General features: G+C 39.1%; 1 protein-coding gene across 1 annotated transcript in view; it reads right to left on the minus strand.

Moving 5' to 3' along the window:
- cntln (centlein, centrosomal protein) overlaps positions 1–17,219 on the minus strand; it is a 78,314-nt gene extending 61,095 nt beyond the window's left edge. The window contains exons 1-9 of the mRNA XM_058641777.1: positions 16,945–17,219; positions 16,665–16,758; positions 13,003–13,091; positions 11,416–11,500; positions 8,150–8,272; positions 7,054–7,233; positions 5,244–5,377; positions 3,288–3,450; positions 2,813–3,040 (exon numbers count right to left, since the gene is read on the minus strand). Of these exons, the coding sequence (XP_058497760.1) occupies positions 2,813–3,040; positions 3,288–3,450; positions 5,244–5,377; positions 7,054–7,233; positions 8,150–8,272; positions 11,416–11,500; positions 13,003–13,091; positions 16,665–16,751 (1,089 nt within the window). The 5' untranslated portion in view covers positions 16,752–16,758; positions 16,945–17,219. The remainder of the gene's footprint in view (positions 1–2,812; positions 3,041–3,287; positions 3,451–5,243; positions 5,378–7,053; positions 7,234–8,149; positions 8,273–11,415; positions 11,501–13,002; positions 13,092–16,664; positions 16,759–16,944) is intronic.
- Positions 17,220–20,177: the final 2,958 nt, after the last annotated feature.

Here is a 20,177-nt window from a genome sequence, read left to right on the forward strand (position 1 = left end):
GGTGTCACTGTCACATGATGTGTGTGGTCACCCAGGTGCCTGATGTTTGGGAAGGGCCATCAGCTGACAGATGAGGACATGAGGCTGTTTACAGTACGGCATTACAGACTGTTTTTAGTACAAACACATAGTACAGAACTAAACTAATAAAAACAAAAGCATATAGAGTTGAAGTAAAGTTATTAGTTACCTAGTAATTAGTGTTATGTAGCCAATTTTTTCAGGAAGATGATGAAAATCTTGCCTGTGATGGGCATTTTTTTCCAACTGTGTATCCATCTCACATCATTCACACACTGCCAGCACAGCCACCAGGAGCAATTTGGGACACATCGAAGAACCATGAGTCAAACAGCTGGAATACAACTCAGTCTACAAACTGATCAATAAATGATGCTCAATATAAAAGAAAAAAACTGATTAAATCTATCATGAAAATTATCATTAGATACAACCTAGGTGCAAAAAATAATGTTTTCTGTGTGGAACTGAAATATTTCTATATTGTACTTTTTTGGTAATGCATGTTTATTATGTATTATCTTTACCATCTTTGCTGCTGTAACAATGTAAAATGTCCCCACTGTGGGAAATAAATATACAAACAAAGACTATCTTATCTTATCTTATCTTATCTTATCTTATCTTATCTTAAACAAAAGCAGTATCTTGACGTAATGTAGCCCCTGTGAGGGTTGTTAGGTTGTATAGAATAACAGTATCAAAAACAATGTTTTGTTCATATTAACAGAGAACAGTTTAGGTTAGGCCGATCATTGTTCACATATGTTAAATCCTTTGTAAAGAAGCTTCTGGTAAAGAATTAACTTGGCATGAGACTGGAGAGAACCGACAGTCAATCTTAGTGCACAGCGTGAAGTATACACACAATGGGTGTTATTCCTCTCACCCACCCGCCCCCAAAAAAAACCACTGCAGGAGGGGTGTTCAAAGCCGTCGCTCTTGTCCATATTCAAATGAGCACTGCGTCTTTCTCCTGTTCTCCCGTAGCGATCAGCACTTTGATCACCTCCAATGGAAACTTCCATCCAAACATTTAAAATTAAAATCAAATCTGCCTTAACAACCTGAGCATTTGAATTTAACAGGTGTTCGGGAGGAAGTTGTTACAGAATTTGCGATTATGCGCTCAGAAAAACACACCTTTAGTCAAACGCGCACACCCGTGCAGACACACGCAAACACACGTACACACAACCTGTCAGTGAAATTACAGAGTGGGAAACAGAAAGCCCTCCTGACTGAGCGCTATACCTTGGGATACTTGATCTGTTCACTTTGATGTGAAAGAAAGTTAAAAGTTAAGGCAACAAAACAGCCAGACAGCAGCTACATGTTCAGTAAACAAAGGTTAATATTAATTCTTATTATATGCTACACACCTACCGTATATACACATATTTTTGTAATTACATCACAAGCCTGAAAATGTTTGATGTTTTCTTTTTTTTATCTGACCCATCTGAGGAAAAAACAAAAGGTGGAGTGCAATAAAACAAACACACACGGTACTGCATATACATGCTTGTTCTCTACATGCGCACACACACACATGCATACATGCATACATGCATACTGTACATGCATGCTCACACTCTACACACATCTTCTCTAAATGCAGTATTAATTACTGGGGGAACACTGCAGTACTGTATTTAATTACTGACTAAATGATCCATTTATACTTCACCGCCGGTTAAATTAAGAGGGTTAAGTGAGACAGGGCGATTGTAACTCACTTAACATTTGAGCTGATAACTTTTAGCTTCCACAGTCTGGGGACAGCACTGTCAGAAAAAATCAACTAATCAAATTAAACAGTTGCACTCTGAGATGAAAAAGAAAAAAAACAGCATCTACTCCAGTTATTTTTTCTGTAATAGGACACAGTACAGTATATACTATGTGAAAGTCATGCTGCAGAAGAAAGTGAGAGAACTAAAACAAATACAGTGCTCTATAAAGCTGATGGAATGGAGCAGTGCATAAGATATAGACACCTGTTAATATTCGCAACAGAGTCTTTGACATTGTGTGGTCCAAGAAACACCTATCGCCGTGCTATTAGAACTCATTAAAGGACACTTAAATTGTGGCTGTACCATTAAATTTATACTACACCCTGTATTGCCTAGGGGTGACAGTTTAAAGGGTAGTGAACCTAAGCCGACCCCCCTTCTGACTGACAGATGTAACACTGCAACTCAAACAGCATCTTCAAGAACCTTATTGGGCACCAATTAAATCCCCTCTCTCCACCTCTTATCTGTCTTAACTGCTATGTGACTGGAGTGTGTTAAAAGGACTTCCAGGTTCTTGAGTGGGAGTAGAGGACGAAGACAGATAAACCAAGTAAGCCGCTAAGTGCATGTGTGCCTAGAACTGGGAACGAGAGAAGATCAGACACCTGACATGAAAGACACTGCTGCTAAAAGAGATGGATAGATCAAGGGTGAACTAGAGCGATATCAAGAGAGTGATTCTTAGTTAAAGACACCACCACAGGCTATGGTGGGGCACAAGAGTTATTGCTGGGCCTACTAATCCACCAGTAGCAGTTGCTGTAGCTTAGTACAATTAGACACCAGCTCTACACAGGTGTTTTGAGGCACTGTAATATAGAAGTGTGCATACTAATTATAAAGATAATTACTATGATGGCTTTATTTGCTCACACCTATACAAGTGCATATCAAAGTTCAACAGCTTGAGAAGGATATCAGAGAAAAACACATCTTCTCCTAGAGTTGTGATGCACTAGAAAGCCAGTGTAGAGGAGATGAGTGCTTACCTTAAAGTTGGTTTGTCTGTTGGATGAGGGATAACTTGCTTGCTGAGCCATTAGCTTCTGTTGTTGCTGCTGCTCCTGCTGCTGCTCCTGCTGTTGTAGCTGGGCCTGGAGTTCTGTGACGTGTTGGTCTTTCTCAGTCACCTGGCTGCTGAGCTCCTGGTAACTCTTACGGAGGTTGGCCTCACTAGCCACGAGGGTCTGGTAGCACTGACTCAACTCTGTGTACAGCTGTCGGCAGGCACAAATAAGACCGTGAGATATAGAGACAGCAAAGGTCTGAGGAATGCACACTGAAAGAGTCAAACAGAGTAAGATACTGTAAGATAGTAAGTTAAAAACCCATTAACAGTAAAGGGAAACTGTTTGGATCACGTAAAATAATTGTAGGTTAGCAGGTGAGACCAGAGTGGTGTACAACACTGTGGTTCTAATAATGATTTGCGTGTGTGTGTGTGTGTGTGTGTGTGGTATGTACCCTTTGATAGGAGGTGGTGTCAGCAGTGTGTGCCTCTTCCTGGTTCCTCAGAACTCTCTGTGTGTCTAGATTGAGTCCTTCCAGTTGCTTGATCAGATGAGTCTGCACCGCTGCATGTTCTGTGCTCTGCCTGTACAGAGTCTGCACCTCTGCAAGCTCACGTCTACACACACAAAAACAGGACACATTCATATTGCACATACACTGAAGCAATATGGTCATTATTTCATGCATAACTACACTGAAATTATAGAGGCAGGAAAAGAAACTGTATAGTGTATATACAAATTGTCTGAAAAAACTTTTCAATCCCTGTATTGTTTTTATCCACACTGAATCCATCATTCAAAGGGTGTGTTTTAGAGCTGAGAAATAAAACAAACACTCAAACATTTTGACTTTGTGACCCTTAAACAAAACCAAAGGGGGTTCCACTGCAAAGTCACCAAAAAAGATCAGTCAAGATGTTCAGATAGATCAGGGCACAATATGATGAACTATGTGTAAATGGCGAAAATGTCCTGTAAAGTGATAAAAAAATACCACTTCTGATTTTGACACCCCTCCGGAAAATGTGTTAGTGACCACCTTACCAAATTTGAGTAATTAAAAAGTCACCAAGTGTTCAAAAATTTGTTTTTTAATCTTGTAAAATTAAGCTTCATTCTCTGCTCTGAGACGGAGACTAAAGCCATTGCACACACTCACACCTATTGTGGTCTACTCACTCATGAGGGTACCAGAGTTCACGAACGTAGCAGTTTGTAAGTGTGTTTCTAGAATAGCAACGTACATGCTCATGTTACATGTAGAGAAACAACATTTTCAAGTTTGGTGGCACAACATATTTTCGATAAAGTGAGTCATTAAGCCACATTTTTAGACACACCTACAAAAAAATTTGAAAAGACTACTGGAGATAAACTCCACAATCCTTTACCCTCCACGTGTAATATTTTTCACATGTTCTCAGCCACTGTTTTCTAACATAATGTGTGAAGACATGGAAACTGTGAAGAACTCTGAATTTGCTTTACAGGATCTTTAAAGGAATCTCTGGAGCTGGTTAGCATCTCTGTTCATGAGTCAACCAAACACAAATTATAGAGCATAGTTGCACTGACCAATGTTTCCAGGGCAAGACACCACAGAAGACACCTCTGCTCTCCAGGTAAAAAAAAACACTACATCGTGAAGGAAGTTTTCCAAAGACTGAGATTAAATGAAACAACCAGGAATATGTTTTGTGAAGTGATATAACTAAGGTTAAAGGTCTTTAACACCTAACAAATAGGGAATTGACTGACTTCAGAGAGCTGTTCACACCAGACATCCTCACAATACTGGTACTGAGAATACTGTACATCAATTTATATGACTAAAGCAAAATGTGTCATTTCCCACAACATACATGAGGGTTAAGGTAGAGTTTTCTCAAATCTGTTTTAGGTTCCATGGAATTGGCACAAAGTGCAATCTAACGTAGGAGCACATCTTTAATCACCTCACTAAAACCTTAAGAATGATCTCTATACCCAGTGTGACTGACATGTCAGAGTGCCTCTGGTGTTAAAACAGAAAAGTAGTTAAAAAAGGCTGAGATTACCACTAAGGCTCCTACGGTTCTCACAGTTTTTATCATATCGACTAAAGCTTAGTCAAAGCCTTCCGTTTCCCCTTTTTTCCCTCTTTTAAAGTACACCCACTATGCAGGGCTTATCAAGTGGCTTTATGGGAGCCAGAATGGAAGAAATGTGTGTCACCCTCAAGCCTCATTGTGTGCAGCAATGTACTAGCTGTTGCACACAGTAACCAATATAAGGTGATGCATACACAACTTTCAACCTCAGACAGAATGATCCTTTCTATTGAGATAACCCCCAAAGAATCACTTCAGAAACGTGGTTGTAAAAGACACGGAACATACAGAGAGGCACTTTATTTGACAGGGCTCACCTGAGTTGACTGAGTTGTCCCTCTTTTGTTGCCATCTCCCTCTCTTTGGTAGAAAGCTGGCCTGCCAGACTGCCACTGTAGCTCTGCAAGCTAGACAACTCCTCCCAGGCATTATGTAGCTTTTCCTCCAGCTCCTGTTAAATCATTTAAAGATTCAAAGTACATTCAGGAAAGTTAAGGACCATTTTTAAATTCTAAAAAGCTTTTCATAATATAGTCCACCTTAAAACACAACAGTTATGGCAGTGATGATGACATGGTGCAAGATGATAATTAAAACATTTTAGTTTCATGTACTTCGGCACCTATGACAACTCTATGCATGTACTCCCACATAATTATTCTGCATTTTTATAATTCTTCATTTTTTTTTGCACTGTGTTTGTGTCCACTGCAGACCAGTGTGGTGGAGTTTAATAAGACAAATTGTGAATCAACATAACAAAACCCTAAGCTGTTAGTAGTTGCCACATACTACAGATCAAGAGGAACAGAAACGCTTTGATTTTGTAACACAAGACAACTCTTTAAGTGGCACAATTTCAATTTACATAAATGCACATCAGGCTTTGAGCACTGCCAAAACACAGCAGCACTGTGCCTAAACAGACAAGCTGAAGATAGACGCAAGACTGGAGCTGCTGCTTTTGTGCTGCTCTCACACAGGTGAAGACAAGGTGTGTGACAGCTTTTCCGCAGTGAGAAAAAAAACCCTTCCATGTAGGGCAGATTGTGCGGCATCAAATACACAAAGGTCTCCAAGCCGAGATATTTTATTTCAACTGGAAACAGTGGTTTTACAATGCCAGAATTAACCATATAAAAAGTATCAGTGACCAACACTGTTTGTCTGATTTTGATGACCATTTAGATTTGATCAAATCTGGTGGTCATTTAATGATGCTGTTTTGTATGCCAATAAGATTGTGTGTGTCAGCTGTTAAAAAAAACATTGTAACTATATATAAGTGTACCTTATGTATTCACGTGCTGGATTTAATGATAAATTCCTGGATAAATCGTTGCCATGTCAAACAAATTGACATGATGAATCCACTGCACAACCCATATTCTCCATCTCCATATTTCAAATCAGTGTAGGATACTAAAAATGAGGAACAGGTGGAGTGTCTCCAGCTTTGATGGATGTGCATACAGCGCACTAGTTGCTCCATCCCATCCAAGCGCAATTACTCTGCAGTCCTGACTTATACAACACTTTCTGTCTGAGTCTATTCCACTAGAGTAGCAATATCTTTCATAATGATTAGTCTATTAGGACAGACAGAATGTGAGGTCCTCCTTTAGATCCAGTGTCCCGAGACTCTGGTATTGAGTGAAACTGAGAAGGGAATTGTAAGGATTTAATAACAGGGGGGAGGTTGTGTGAATGAAACCTCGGTAATATGATTGTGATTTGATATGGTGTGTAAACAAATACAACTTTGTCAATGTCTAATCACTATATTTCTCATGTCCTCTCCAATAGAGAGTGTGGCTAATAAATAGTGATGAGTGGAATAATGTATGGAGTTTAGAAGTTTGGAGTCTACAGTTGTGGTCACCATGTGAATGGAAAAGATCACTCTCCCCTGTGTTAAGTCATTATTTTTCCTGCCTTTGAATAGAGACTCCACATATTTAAATTTTGCACTCTTGCTACAGACACATTTTTACATTCACATGTTGAGAGGGAAAGGGTGTGAGGGATTACAGAGTTCAAATTGTGCCCCAGATTAAGGAGAGGGCCATTCCTGTACAACTTTGTGTGTGGGTGTGTTTCTAAATGGACTCGTACCCGTGTTCCTACCTTGACTCTCGCCTGGGCAGCCTCCCTCTGGTCTCGTTGGCTGTTGACCTGCCTTTCTTTCTCCTCCAGGTCAGCTTGTAGGGCAGCACAGCGGGAAGTTAATCCCTCTTTCTCCTTCTCTAGAGCCTGCACCACCTGCTGCTCCTCCTCTCCTTTCTTCCTACACTCCATCTTCATTTCCTGGATAAGAGAGGGATGTGTATAAAGAGAAGAGCGGGAGGTCATGAGGGCCAAATAGACAACGGTGACGAAAGGAAAGAAACAGAAAACGTAGCAATTCAAACTGAGAAAATGAAAAAAGAAAGACAGAGAGTGATGCAAAAAGAGAAGCAACCCATGGGGTTGAGGCTGAAATGAATATGGAAGCAGTGGAGCAGTTTTGCTGCGGGAGCCCCCTGCATGGGCCACTGATTGGCCAAGGTCACCTGTACTGTATGACTGGGCCCATGCGGCCAAAAGTTGGCTGGTGTGAGTCGAATCGTGCTGCAAGTGCTGGGCTCATGCAGGTGCAGGGGCAAGTCTGTCAGCTTTAATGACAGGCTTCTAATGAGAATAGTGCTTGCTGCAAGACCCATTAGACTCAACCCAGGTCTCCTTTGATGCTGTCCCCCACGATTTCTCGCCATGAGACCTCACCAAGCCTGTGTAAGGACCATTCCTTTATCAATTAATCATAGCCGGGTCCCATCTAAGCATAATTAGGGATAAGCCACACCATCACATGCACACTTTTCACTTTCCCCCACTGAACCAGTCATTAAGTATTTATCTTAACCTAAGTTAACAACCTGCTTTCCCCCCTTCTCTCCCTCTCTCTCTCACACACTTTCCAGCTGTTAAGAATTCTCCGTTGTCAGAGGCAAGAAAGAAAATTCTAAAAACAAGAAAGGGACGAGAAAGAGAGAGGTTGAAAAGCAGGAGAGGAAGAAACAAACACAGATTGTGATTAGGAGGGCTGTGCAATCCTCCTGCTGCTGCTCTAAATGATTCAAACGGCTGTGGACTTAAGTCACGGGAGACTTATCGTGTTCAGTAGCACACAAAAGAGACTTTTTGACTCAGGCCCACACTGCCAATGAAGATTTGTCCCACAAACCTTAAGTTCACAATCCTTATTGAGCAGTTGCTCACGCAGAGCCGTCAGCTCCTTCTTCATTAGGGTGCTGTCCTCATTGACTGGTGTCCTCTTGTGCACCTCTTGCTGCTGCCCTGCCACTCTCTGTGGCCGACAGTGAAGAAAAACAAGAGAAAGAGTCACAGGTTCCGTTAAAGATGCATTTCAACTGTGTCAATAAAATACAATATCAACAACTTTTAATTAACAAGGTAATAAACCCTGATTGCTTGAAACTTAAGGGTAAATATTGCAAACATTTAAAAAATTATAAACCGACTTTTACAATATTATGTAAAATTATTGATTGACATCTTATTATTCACAAATCAGAGGACAGGAGAAATGTTACAGTCATTTAATTACTACCAACTTTTCCTTTTTTTGGCAGTCTTTGCAGCCTTAGTAAGCGGAGGCTGGCCTCCTAACACTGCATCAGCTGGGGGTTGGCATTGGCTGGTGTGCTCTGGGATGCAATTAATTGCCATGTTGAGGGAAATCACTCAGATATATCCAGATAGTGGATTTAGCATTCCTTGCTACTCCTAGCTGGTCGTGCTAAGAACAGAGGGGCTTTAATAGAGATTTAAACTGGAGAGTAGACAATAAATTCAAACGTTGATAATGAGGAAGGCGAGAACAATTTGAAATCCAGTAGTGCTCAATTGATAGGAGCAGAAAAAAGGGGGCTTCCGCCAAGTTAAGAGGTCTAGGACATAAAGATTAGCATCTCAAATCCCCAAAGCAGTTCAAAAATGAAAGCTAATTATGTTACAAAAATGGAAAGGAGCAGTGAGGGAAGGCATATGAAGAAAAAGGTGCAACTTAAATAAAATAAAATAAAATGAAGAGGGTGAAAAAAAACTATTTTTCACATTATCAATGTTGCAGAGCTTCAGACATTAAGAGTGGACTCAGCAGACCATCACATCTCCAAAAAAAAAAAGAAAAGCCAATTAATCATTTTAAAGTATGTATGGCTCAAGACTTTGGATGATATGACTGTCAGAGGGCTGGGGGGGCACTGAACAGAGCCAAGCGTATTTAATTCGCTTTAAAAAAAAAAAGAAAAAAGCTTGTAAGTTCTATTACCAACAGGAGAACTAAATTTATTTCAATCAAAAAGAAAAACGAAATGAATCCAAACATGACACCGTTTTCGCTAATGGAAAATTTCAAATGAATCAGATACATTTTTAACACTTAAATACAAAATGTATGGTGATTGAGCAGCGAGTCAGATCTCCCTTTATTTTAATATATGTTTTTTTTTTTTTTTTTAAATCTAACCATGTTTGTTGTACAATGCAATGACAATAATGATAACCCAACTTCACTTCAATATTTCAGGTCAATTGACAATGACTTAACCCTACCATTATTCAAAGGGTGCAGCTGCTTCTTACAGCATACATTACAGTAAGGGGTCATCCATCCATCCATTATCTACCGCTTTATCCTCCACCTGAGGGTCACAGGGGGTGCTCTGCCAATCTTAGCTGACATAGGGCGATAGTTCGCCAGTCCATCGCAGGGCCACACACACACAGACAAGAAACCATTCACGCTCACATTCACACCTATGGTCAATTTAGAGTGAGCAATTGACCTAATCCTCATATTGCATGTTTTTGGACTGTGGGAGGAACCCGGAGAACCCGGAGAAAACCCACACACACACACGGGGAGAACATGCAAACTCCCTGCAGAAAGGCCATGGTTCCAACCGGGGCTTGAACCCGGGTCTTTTGCAACGGCAAGCGTGCTAACCGCCACACCAGCCTTGTGGCACAAATTGGCTTACTTAGAGAATTTAATTTCCTGAATGGCATCTACAGAATCATAGTCTTAGTTGCTTTCTATGAAACAGAGGCACAAAATAAGCCATTTTAATTCACCTTACAATTGTGTCTTATAAATAATGTATGATCTACAGTTAGTATATTATATAATTGTCTCATTATTTAGTAGAGTAACCTATTCTCTGTAACGTCATTGCTTTGCCAGCACATTCCCCTCCAGACGTTACACAAATAATGCTTCATGGCTTCATTGGCTGTCATGGACCCTAATGCATCAGTCAGACTTAAAAACTTACTGAAGTATAATATATTAAGGGTACAACTACAACACAACGCTACAAGGACCACATCCATTTTATACTATAGTACACACAGTAAAGAGCCTCTGCACTTAAGGGATGCTTCATTCGTATCTTGCTTGAAGCCTGTGTGATTTTACGACCCTCAAACTAGCGCTGAAATAATGTTTGATTTACCCACACGTGAGCTTCTAAAGTGACTGTCGTTTTGACTGGATCAGTGTTAGGATGGCTAAGGCGTGCAACCACAAAAAAACAAAAAAAGACACTGGGAAGTTGATGGCTCCATTACAGCCAGACTCATTAGGAAAAAACACGATTCTGGATGAGAGACGTTAATGAAGGGGACTGACAGATGCTTCGTGAAAGGAAGATGATTTGAGGTAAATTACATTAGTGGTGTCATTATCGTTAGCCATCATACCATCAAGAAACATTACTCAAGGGGTGTTGCAAAAGAAACCAGGTAAGATAGAGAAATAGAATATCAAAGAGATTCAGTTTTTTTGTTATTGTAATGTTTTAAATAAGCTAAGACTAATTTGGGAAACAAAAATATTTCAGTGACAAATGTTTGACCTAAAAGAAAAATGTTTTTTTTCTTAATTGTATATAAGCAAGGTGAAGGACAAAGGAAAAATGTCCCTATTTGAATTTGGTCAAGATGTTAACTATTTAACTCTCAATATTTCATGCTGTTAACGCACAAAATCGAGACAATCTGCAATCACGGTTCATCAGACCAGGCTTTGACTGTCCAGTTTGGTGAGCCTGTGCTCACTGCAGAGAGCGGAACCCGATGGAGTCCTCTGCTGTTGATGCTCAACGTGTTCAACGTGTTGAGCATTCTGAGATTCCTTTTCTGCTCGCCAAAAGCAGAAAAGGAGTTGTGGTACCATTCTGTGTAAACTCTAGAGATTGTTGTGCATGAAAAGTGTATGAAAGTCAAGTTAATCTAAGTCAACTGATTCATATTTTTCTCATCATGATATTTAATGTGAACATTAACTGTATCTTTATGAATTCATTTATAAAATTCAATAATTTCATTAATATGCAGGTTTACTGGTGTTCCTACATGGGTACCTGACAGTGTATTTCTGACCTTGTTTTAATGACATTTGGTTAACACAGAACTGTACTGTACCTGTTCCAGCTCCTGGATCTTGTAGTCTTTGATCTGGAGGATCTCCAACACTTTCCTGTCCTTCATTTCAGCTTTGTGCTTCTCACTAGACATAAAGATAAGAACAACAAAATAACCATGTGGCCATAGTCAACAACAATCAAGTGACTTCAACCTAGGGAGTTGAGGAATACCTCAGATGCATATCACAAAGGTTATTATTTTTATCAAATGCTAAAATGAAAACTGCAGTGTGTACGTTATAGTCATTTTTGTTGCTTTTTGTTGATATTATTCTGCCTGTTTGGTCTTTGTGAACAGAAACAGTTTTAAATAAAAGTGTCCTTATCAATGATTCACTACTAAATGCTTTTCTACAACCAAACTCTGAACTTTTGTCTCAAGTCTCCGTACGACAAAAACATCAATTTGGGACCAGTTTGCTTCAACCACTTTGGGCCACAAGGGGCCCTTCATTCTCTGTGCACATCACTTGTTTCGTCTTCTACACCCCTCATCTTCAGGGCCTTTCCTCTCATCTCTGTATCTTCTTCTGAGCAGCCCTCTCCCCAGGTAGACACAGAAATAAGTATCTGGTGTCCCTGGAGAAGGTGGAACGCAGGCTGGTCTAGCTACAGCTCCTTGTATATTGGGCCGTGTTCACTGTGTCCTGAGCAACCAACCAATCACTCTACAAGATTCACACAGGATGGGAAGGGGAGGGTGAACGGCGATTCCCAGTGGGTACTTGCGCTTGACTGAAGTCGACACAATTACCATGTCAATATTCTCCCGCGCATCAGGTGATACAATACACATACACTCTGTGGATGCATGTTCCCCCACTTGACTCACCAGAGCAACATACTTTGATGGGTTTCCTAAGGGGATGAAGAGGGTGTGGAGAAGGAATAAGCAGCAAAGATGCTCAGGGACTGTTTTACCTCTATAAAGGGTTTAGCAACAACTGACAGACCTAAAAAAGTATGTAATGTACACCTGTAATAGAGAATATATCCTTCTAATGGATCCCTAAATGAAAAAAGTTTGTAAAAACTTAAGTAAATGAAGTCACTGCATTTAGAACATGTTGGAAATAACAGTCAAGCTGGTTTTAAGATACCCGTATCATAAAGACTTTGATGACAAACAGTTAAACCTAATCTGGAGAAATACATTATTATTTATTCAGGTAGGCATCATCAGAAAAAAGGCACTCCTTGAACCTCCTTCTGTCTTTTCTGAAAGTTCCCATGCAGCTGTTTTTCCATATAGCTTAGCCACCCTGCGAAAGAGGTCATGTACAATCTCACAATTTATCCGATAAAGACAAGTATTTGGCAGGAGTATTTCAACTGTCCAAGACGGGGAGCAGCAGAGAAGAGTATTTTCATTAAAAGGGTTTCCATGGCTGAACTGCTAGACCGGGGATAAGAAGGCTTAAATCAGCATCTGCACAAGATTCCATCATAACCCCAGTAGAATGGCCAAGGTGCCTTAAACACCCCTTGAATGACTTTCACACATATTTTTCCTCACTTGTGAGATAAAGGAATTTTCAGCTGTTGAGCTTCCCAGGTAGCACTTTCAAAAAATTAATCTACTCACCGCTCAACCACCAAACTGACAGCCTGGGTCAAGTCTGGATTAGCCACTTGCAGGCGTTTCCATAGGGACCACACAAACTCCTTATCTGCCTGTGGAAATAAAAGGATTCAGCAAGTCAACAGCCATTCTTCCTAAATGACTTTTTAATAAATATATCTAAAGTGCAGCCACGTCTACAAGCAAAGACACAGCACAGCTACGCTTTTCTTGAAAGAAAAAATGAAAAAGGATGCTCAGCGACATTAGCATACGACAGAAGGGTTAGTCGATCAATAATTTAAATATCTTGTACAAAACAGTTTTTGATCTGGACTGCCCTCTCTAATCATGAGCCCCCTTAACAGGAATCTCCATGGCTGAGATGTGACCTTCGACTCAAGGGGAGCAAACATTGACACTTGTCATTATGCACTATTTATGACTGGGGAGAGCTGGGATCCAAATCAAAACACAGCAGTACAGCTTGCATTTTCTTTATTAATCAATTGCTCGCCGGATGTGTTTTCCACTACAACTCCAAAGTAACTAGCCCCAAAGAAACTCAAAGCTGATGACAGAGAGAGTCATCTTCAAGTAGAAAAACCCGGCCTGCCCCTGACACATTTCCAATTCAAATTGTCTTGCTGGTTTTTCAAACATTTTTAAGCTACATTACATTTAATGAGGGACATCTAAAAAGTACATTTTCTGACATTAAAAGACAGAATTATACCAAATCGACTTAATATAAAATTATCTGATAAATTATGTTCGCATCATCATAAGATAAAAGTCATCCCTCCCACTGGAATCTACTGGTCTCCAATTAGTATATGAATTTTAACCCCCTTTTCAAAAGTGTCTCATCAATTATTTACTAGAAATGGCAGAAACAGACCTTGATAAGACCATGAGCTGAACATATAAAGTGGAAGAACTGTGTATATCTGTCTCTGTATGCATTTGCATGTAAGTGTGTATGTGTGTGAATACATGGTGGGAGTAGGGTAAAAGGGTGATCGAGATCTCACCATGTCAACCCGCCAATGCAGGTAACGATGAAATTAAGCAGCATGGTTTGCTTGAGACAGGTTGTCTCCCTCTGCCTGGCCTTTGGCTGCCATTAGCCAATGCACGGACAAGTGTTCAATCAGAACCCTCATCAAGAGCTCTCCTCTGCCGTATGTGTATGCATTGAATGTGTGTTTGATGATCACTGAATTATTCATTCTGTATCCAGACACTGAAACTCCATGGAAATACCGTACCAAAAAGGACCACTGACATTCAGTCACATATTAATAAAATTAGCATGGTCTAGTAGGAACATTTGCTGGCCGACAGATGAAACTCTTTGTAGTTAATGTCTGTCCTGAAGTACATCTTGCCAGAGAGTTAACACATCAATGGTATTCTAATGTCACAACTTAAATAGTGCATTGCACAACTAAAGGTCCCCATTAGAAAGACAGAATCACTGATGTTCTGCTCTAGACAAGACCACCAAGGATGGTTTCCATGTCAGTCTCGTGAGGAGCACCAGAAACTGATGGAGAGAAGAGTATGCATTTGTAAACCTATGGGACTATTATGTAGACCTTTTTTTTTTAAATGTAATTATAAAAAATAAAGCAATTAAAGTGAGGCCAATTTAGTGATACTCAAAGCCCAACTGAAATGGGGGATTTTCTAGGCTCTCAAAAAAAGCAACATATAGTGTGATATATGATTTCAAAATATTCCACTGACCATGTCAATAACGGTTTTTCTATCGAATCAAATTGTTTTAAGGCATTTTTTTTGGCTGCATGTTTAGCCATTTTTTCCTTCATCTGATAAAATAACAGTTTTTCAATAAAGAATGATGCACAAAACTGTCTTAATATTAAATATATGAAATAAATGATCAGCAGCATAGTTGCTGGGAACAAAATATGCATCAGCATATGTAGAATTGTAATTCATTATAATTTATAAAGGCTAATTAAGGGGAAAAACCCAGAAACATGCATGTAAGACAAAGCTGACATTTGTGTTTAGGATTGCAGCTATCACATTCTCAAACCCACTATAAATGAAAAAGAAGCCACTGAAGTTTTCATCAAATTAAAAAGGCACAAGCACTGATTGGTACCACGAGTGGCTTATATTTGTGGTTCCTGGGAGTTATGTAAATGAGGTCTGAAACGTATTTTTCCGGGCAATTTTAGAAAATTAACTTTAAAAGATTGAATCACAGCGGGATACCGAAGGCAACAGGCACAAACAGTCAAGTGGCACCACAACAGAGGTTCCTGCTCCATGTGTTAGGTTGTTTTTATTTTCTAATACAAATTTAAATGAACCACATCATCTGTTGAACCCCACACTTGTCTCCCTACCTGTAAGGTATTGTGGATATGCAAAATGGGAACTGCTGTGTTCACTTCACTCATGTTATTAGGCACCACCTGGTGGTGAGTATGCAAGGACACCCTCTCTCAGTCATTAACTTCCAAAGTGAAGATGAAAGATTATCATAGCTGCACTCCATCATAACCACTTCCTGTATTTGTTTTGTTTTTTATCTAAACAAATTAAAATGGGGGCGGGGTTCATTCAACAGATATTTGGTAAACATGACTAAATTAGTTTAGCTGAACATTCAACTAAGAAGGGTAAATAATTGGAGTAAGAAAGTAATGAAAGTAAAACCATTTTTTTGTTTTAAATGCAATTTAGCAAAATAAGGTTTAAAATCTGTGTGGGGGGGAAACAGACACAGGTGACAGATGTACTCCCTAACATGCACCGTGATCTCATCGGATTCATCATCAGTTCTACAACGATGGTAGAAACAGAAGATATGTATGTAGCTTCGGTGAATCACAGGCCTTTGATGTAATGAGAATACTGATAATTAACAATGGTTAAGAGTCATTGTCTGATAATGATAAAAAAAATATGAAAAGGAATCAGGGGAAATTTGTTGCTCTTATAGAAATAATGTTTCACTTATTGCTTCATCAGGCCCATTAAAAGGTTATAAGAAGCAAGAGTTGTACTTGTACTGTATTAGTGCACAGTCAGAGACGTAGAATAGAGATTGCATTGGGGCACTTGCATATCTGACAACTTTAACTAGGGTTGAAAGGAGGCCAATCGTTGTCTCAACATTTATTTTATTTTATTTTATTTTAATTAATAACGTAGTTACAAGTGTGCTATTTGTATGTGTGTGGCGGTTCTCAGTCATCCAAGTTACAGTCACCTTCAGGAGTTAGCTGCAGGAAACTAGACTTGATGAAATCAGCAGAGTTGAGGACATTTCACCTCTCATCCAAGAGGCTTCTTCAGTTTGCTATTTGTACTTTTATGCTTTTCATTTTCACATGGGAATAAGTCGAGCCTATTTGGAATTTTGACAATTTAGACACATTTGGACACGTTTTGCTATTTGCTGTGATTTTGAAGACAGATTTGTTGTGTGGTTGCTTTGTATTGCAGCACAGTTACATGAGTTTCTATTATTTAGTCCACGACATTTATATCCCTAGGTTGAAATCTAAATAACAGTCATACAATATAATCAAAACCTCTAAAATACAATTTAAAAACCGAACATCATTACATGTATGATATATTACATGTAATATAGCTGTAAACAGGTGCATCTCCTCGTGTTTGTATGCATTCATACATACCTGGCATTGCATTAACTCATCTGACAAACTCTTCACTTGCTGCTCCAAACCCAGGACACGAGTGTCGCTGTTGTCTTCAGAGGACATGTTGAGACTGAAAATGAGGCAAAATAACAGCCGATGACAACAGAAACAACACTTTTAACAGTGGCTGCTCAGATGACAACATGTTCACCCAATTATTACAAGGTAATAAATATAAAATGGGATAACATACCTATGAAAAAGCCATATCTATCTATCTAATGTGTGTGTATAACATTACGTGCAAAGTTCTTACCTGTTGTTTTGACTAACCAAGTAAGAACCTCGGCTGTTAGCAGCTGACAGCGCTACTGGAGCTAACTTTGCTAAGTGTAGCCACCAAACAAAACAGCCACACTTTCAGTTTCTTGTCAGCTTTTCGCGTCATGTCCCGAACAGCAGCAGGACATGTTTCACCGAGGACATTCAACCATCCACTAACACGCTTTTCATTTCACCATGTCACCATTTCACCACACAAAGCCACAACAAACACAACAACTTCATCACACGGTTGCTAATAACGACACAAACGCTTCCCCCTTTTCAAACAAGCCCGCCGCTTCCCGTTTCACGTCATTTCACTACAGTTGCTGCTCATGTACGGCATTATGATGGAATCTGATGCTTTTGCGCCTTATTTAGTTATTTCTTGGTCATTTGCAGTGTTCCCCCGGGTGCTGACACGCGTACATATAACTGTATAACTAATTTGTGTGTTATGCTGTAATATGGTGAAATAAATATGAATTAAAATTATGTTAAAGCTTACTTTTCATTTAATTTACATTTTATTTTATTTTTGATACAAGTGCTGCCAGAGTAAAGAAAAAAAAATCTAAAAATGTTTAAGATATGTAAATGTAACATTAATTTATCATAGTTGATAAGTCTACACTTAAAACATTTTGTAAATGCACAATGTTTGGGGGTTTTTTTTAAGTGGAAAGTATAACTTTGACAGTCACATCTATTCAACATTGTATTTACACTCAACGGCCATTTTATAAGGTATACTTGTCCAACTGCTACTAGCAAGTCACTGAATTTAGGCACCAAAGCAAAGTCAAAACGACCTTCTGAACTTCAAACTGAGCATCAGAGTGGGGAGGAAAAGAGCTTTAAGTGACTTTGAATATGACATAGTTGTGGGGTATTTCTGGTATTGGTGGTAGTGGATTTTAATGCACATACATCTCTAGTGTCTACAGAGAATGGACCAAATAAGAGAAAATATCCAGTGACTGCAGTTAACTGGGTGAAAACCCCTTGTTGATGCCAGAGATCAGAGGAAAATGAACAGACAGGTTGTAAATTATAGGACGTTCCAAACTTCCAACCACGGTACGCAGACCATCTCTGAATGTCCAACACATCCAACCTCTTGCCACTTTATCCTGTGTACCTAATAAATTGACCACTGAGTGTACGTTCACTAAGTCGTTGTATGTATTGATATTGAATATAAGTCATTCAGATATACTTAATGTATTTGCTCAATTTATTTATTTTTTAATTTACTTCATATTGTCAGAGTCTAAACGTTTCCCCCACAAAATTGGTACTTAGTTTTAGCTTTGTTTTATATTTCCACATGTGGGATTATGTCGTTAAAAATGTTGATCTTTTTGTCCTTGGCTTGCAGCTGCCCTAATCATACATTTACAGTAACTGATCAAACCACAGCTTGTTTATGTTTTAAAGAGGGACAAGTTGGTATTCAAAAATATTCACAAAATATTTTCTTCACAACAGGAACCCTCGACCAGTACGACTTGATATGCATAGCTTACTGAGATTTAACACATCAACACAGCCGTGGTCTGTATCCTTTGGTTGGCGATCCCCCTGAATTGCTGTGGTCGTGACTTCTTGAATCAACTCATGTGTCCCACTGGGCTTTCATCAGAAGCACATTTTAGCTGACTATAAACTAAGATCAAGAGCAACTTGAGCAACGACCCCCAAGTCCATACCACCATGGGTCAGTTCTGTTGCTTCTGAATTATATATATATGAAAGAATTACTAATCATTCAATGCTTTGCATGTGGATGCAGAGTTTGGGGAATATGCTGTTACCCACCTTATCACATAGCTTTGTTTATTTTTGTATATCACATATAGATTTGTTTTTGTAACATTTGATTTGTTGTTATTGTCTACGTTTGCTAATTAGATGTTAGTGCACCTCAGTTCAATGAAATGACGTAAATGCCAAATTATTTCAAAGCTCAACAGCCACATGGACGATGGTAAAGAGAGATATGACTCAGATATTTATTTGGTTAAATGTTCTCTTTCTTTTCATTTGACTACCATTTCACTTTTTTAGATATTTGCTTGTTTTAATGCATTTGTAGCATTTATCTATTCTGAGGTGAAAGACATCAAGTCAAGTCAACTTTATTTCTAGAGCACATTTAAAATAAACCAGGGTTGACCAAAGTGCTTTACAGAGTAAAAGGCATAACAACAAGGTAGAAAACATTTAAATTAAAGAATTAAAGAAAAACACATCTCACACACACAATGTTGATTCATACATGGATGCAAAGGAAAATGAACAAAGGCGTATGTTATACATATTTGACATCTGTTTTCCTGGTGAGACAAGACAACTCCATATTGTGTAGCTAATGTATTTAAGTGTCAGCCAGATTTGGAGCACAGGGTGAGAGAGTTATATGAAGACATATGAGGACTGGCATTCTGTTTCAGTCACACTAATGTTGCTTCATCTGCTCACTGGCTCAACCTCTCTTGAAACCAATGTCTTTGTCTCACGCACACACATGCGCACAAAGAGAAAACATGCAATTGACTTAGTACAATTAGGTTGTTCCTTGACCCACGGACACTGCCACTCATTAAGATCCTCATTTGCAGAGCAATTTTAGAGGCAGTAAACTGGTACATAACGCACAACATCTGCCTGCCTCTGTTTCGTGTTCAAACAAACACAAAAATGACATTCATTGACTAAAAACAAAGCCTCTCTCTCTCTCTTCCTGATACCGTTTTCCAAAAGGCTAAAAGTCGAAAGGGAAAACGAGCTAAATGGAAAGTCATTTGAACAGCGGCTTGTAACTCTAGGAAATCATCTTCAAAGTATTCCCACTTTCATCATCAAATGTACATCATTTGGCGGCAGACACTTTCAGTCGCTCTCATGTTCTACACAGACGTGTTCCACCATGTTTTGACAGTGTCTGCGTGTACCTCCTCCTTGTTTGTTGTCTGTGCCACTAACGACAGATTGATCAAGCTCTGAGAACATTTGAGGGCAAATCTCAAACAAGCACACCATCATATTTTCAAAGATGTGACTGCAGTGTGTGTATTCTGAAATATTATGTGTCACATTTGAATTGATACAGGCCAAATGATTTACTTTGTAGAGAATAACAAACACAGGCCTCCTTTAAAAAACATACACTGAATTGACTATAAATATGACTGTTAAAATATAAGCCAACTCCTTTACTTC

This window comes from Solea solea, chromosome 10, assembly GCF_958295425.1.
Source record: "Solea solea chromosome 10, fSolSol10.1, whole genome shotgun sequence".
Taxonomy (NCBI): domain Eukaryota; kingdom Metazoa; phylum Chordata; class Actinopteri; order Pleuronectiformes; family Soleidae; genus Solea; species Solea solea.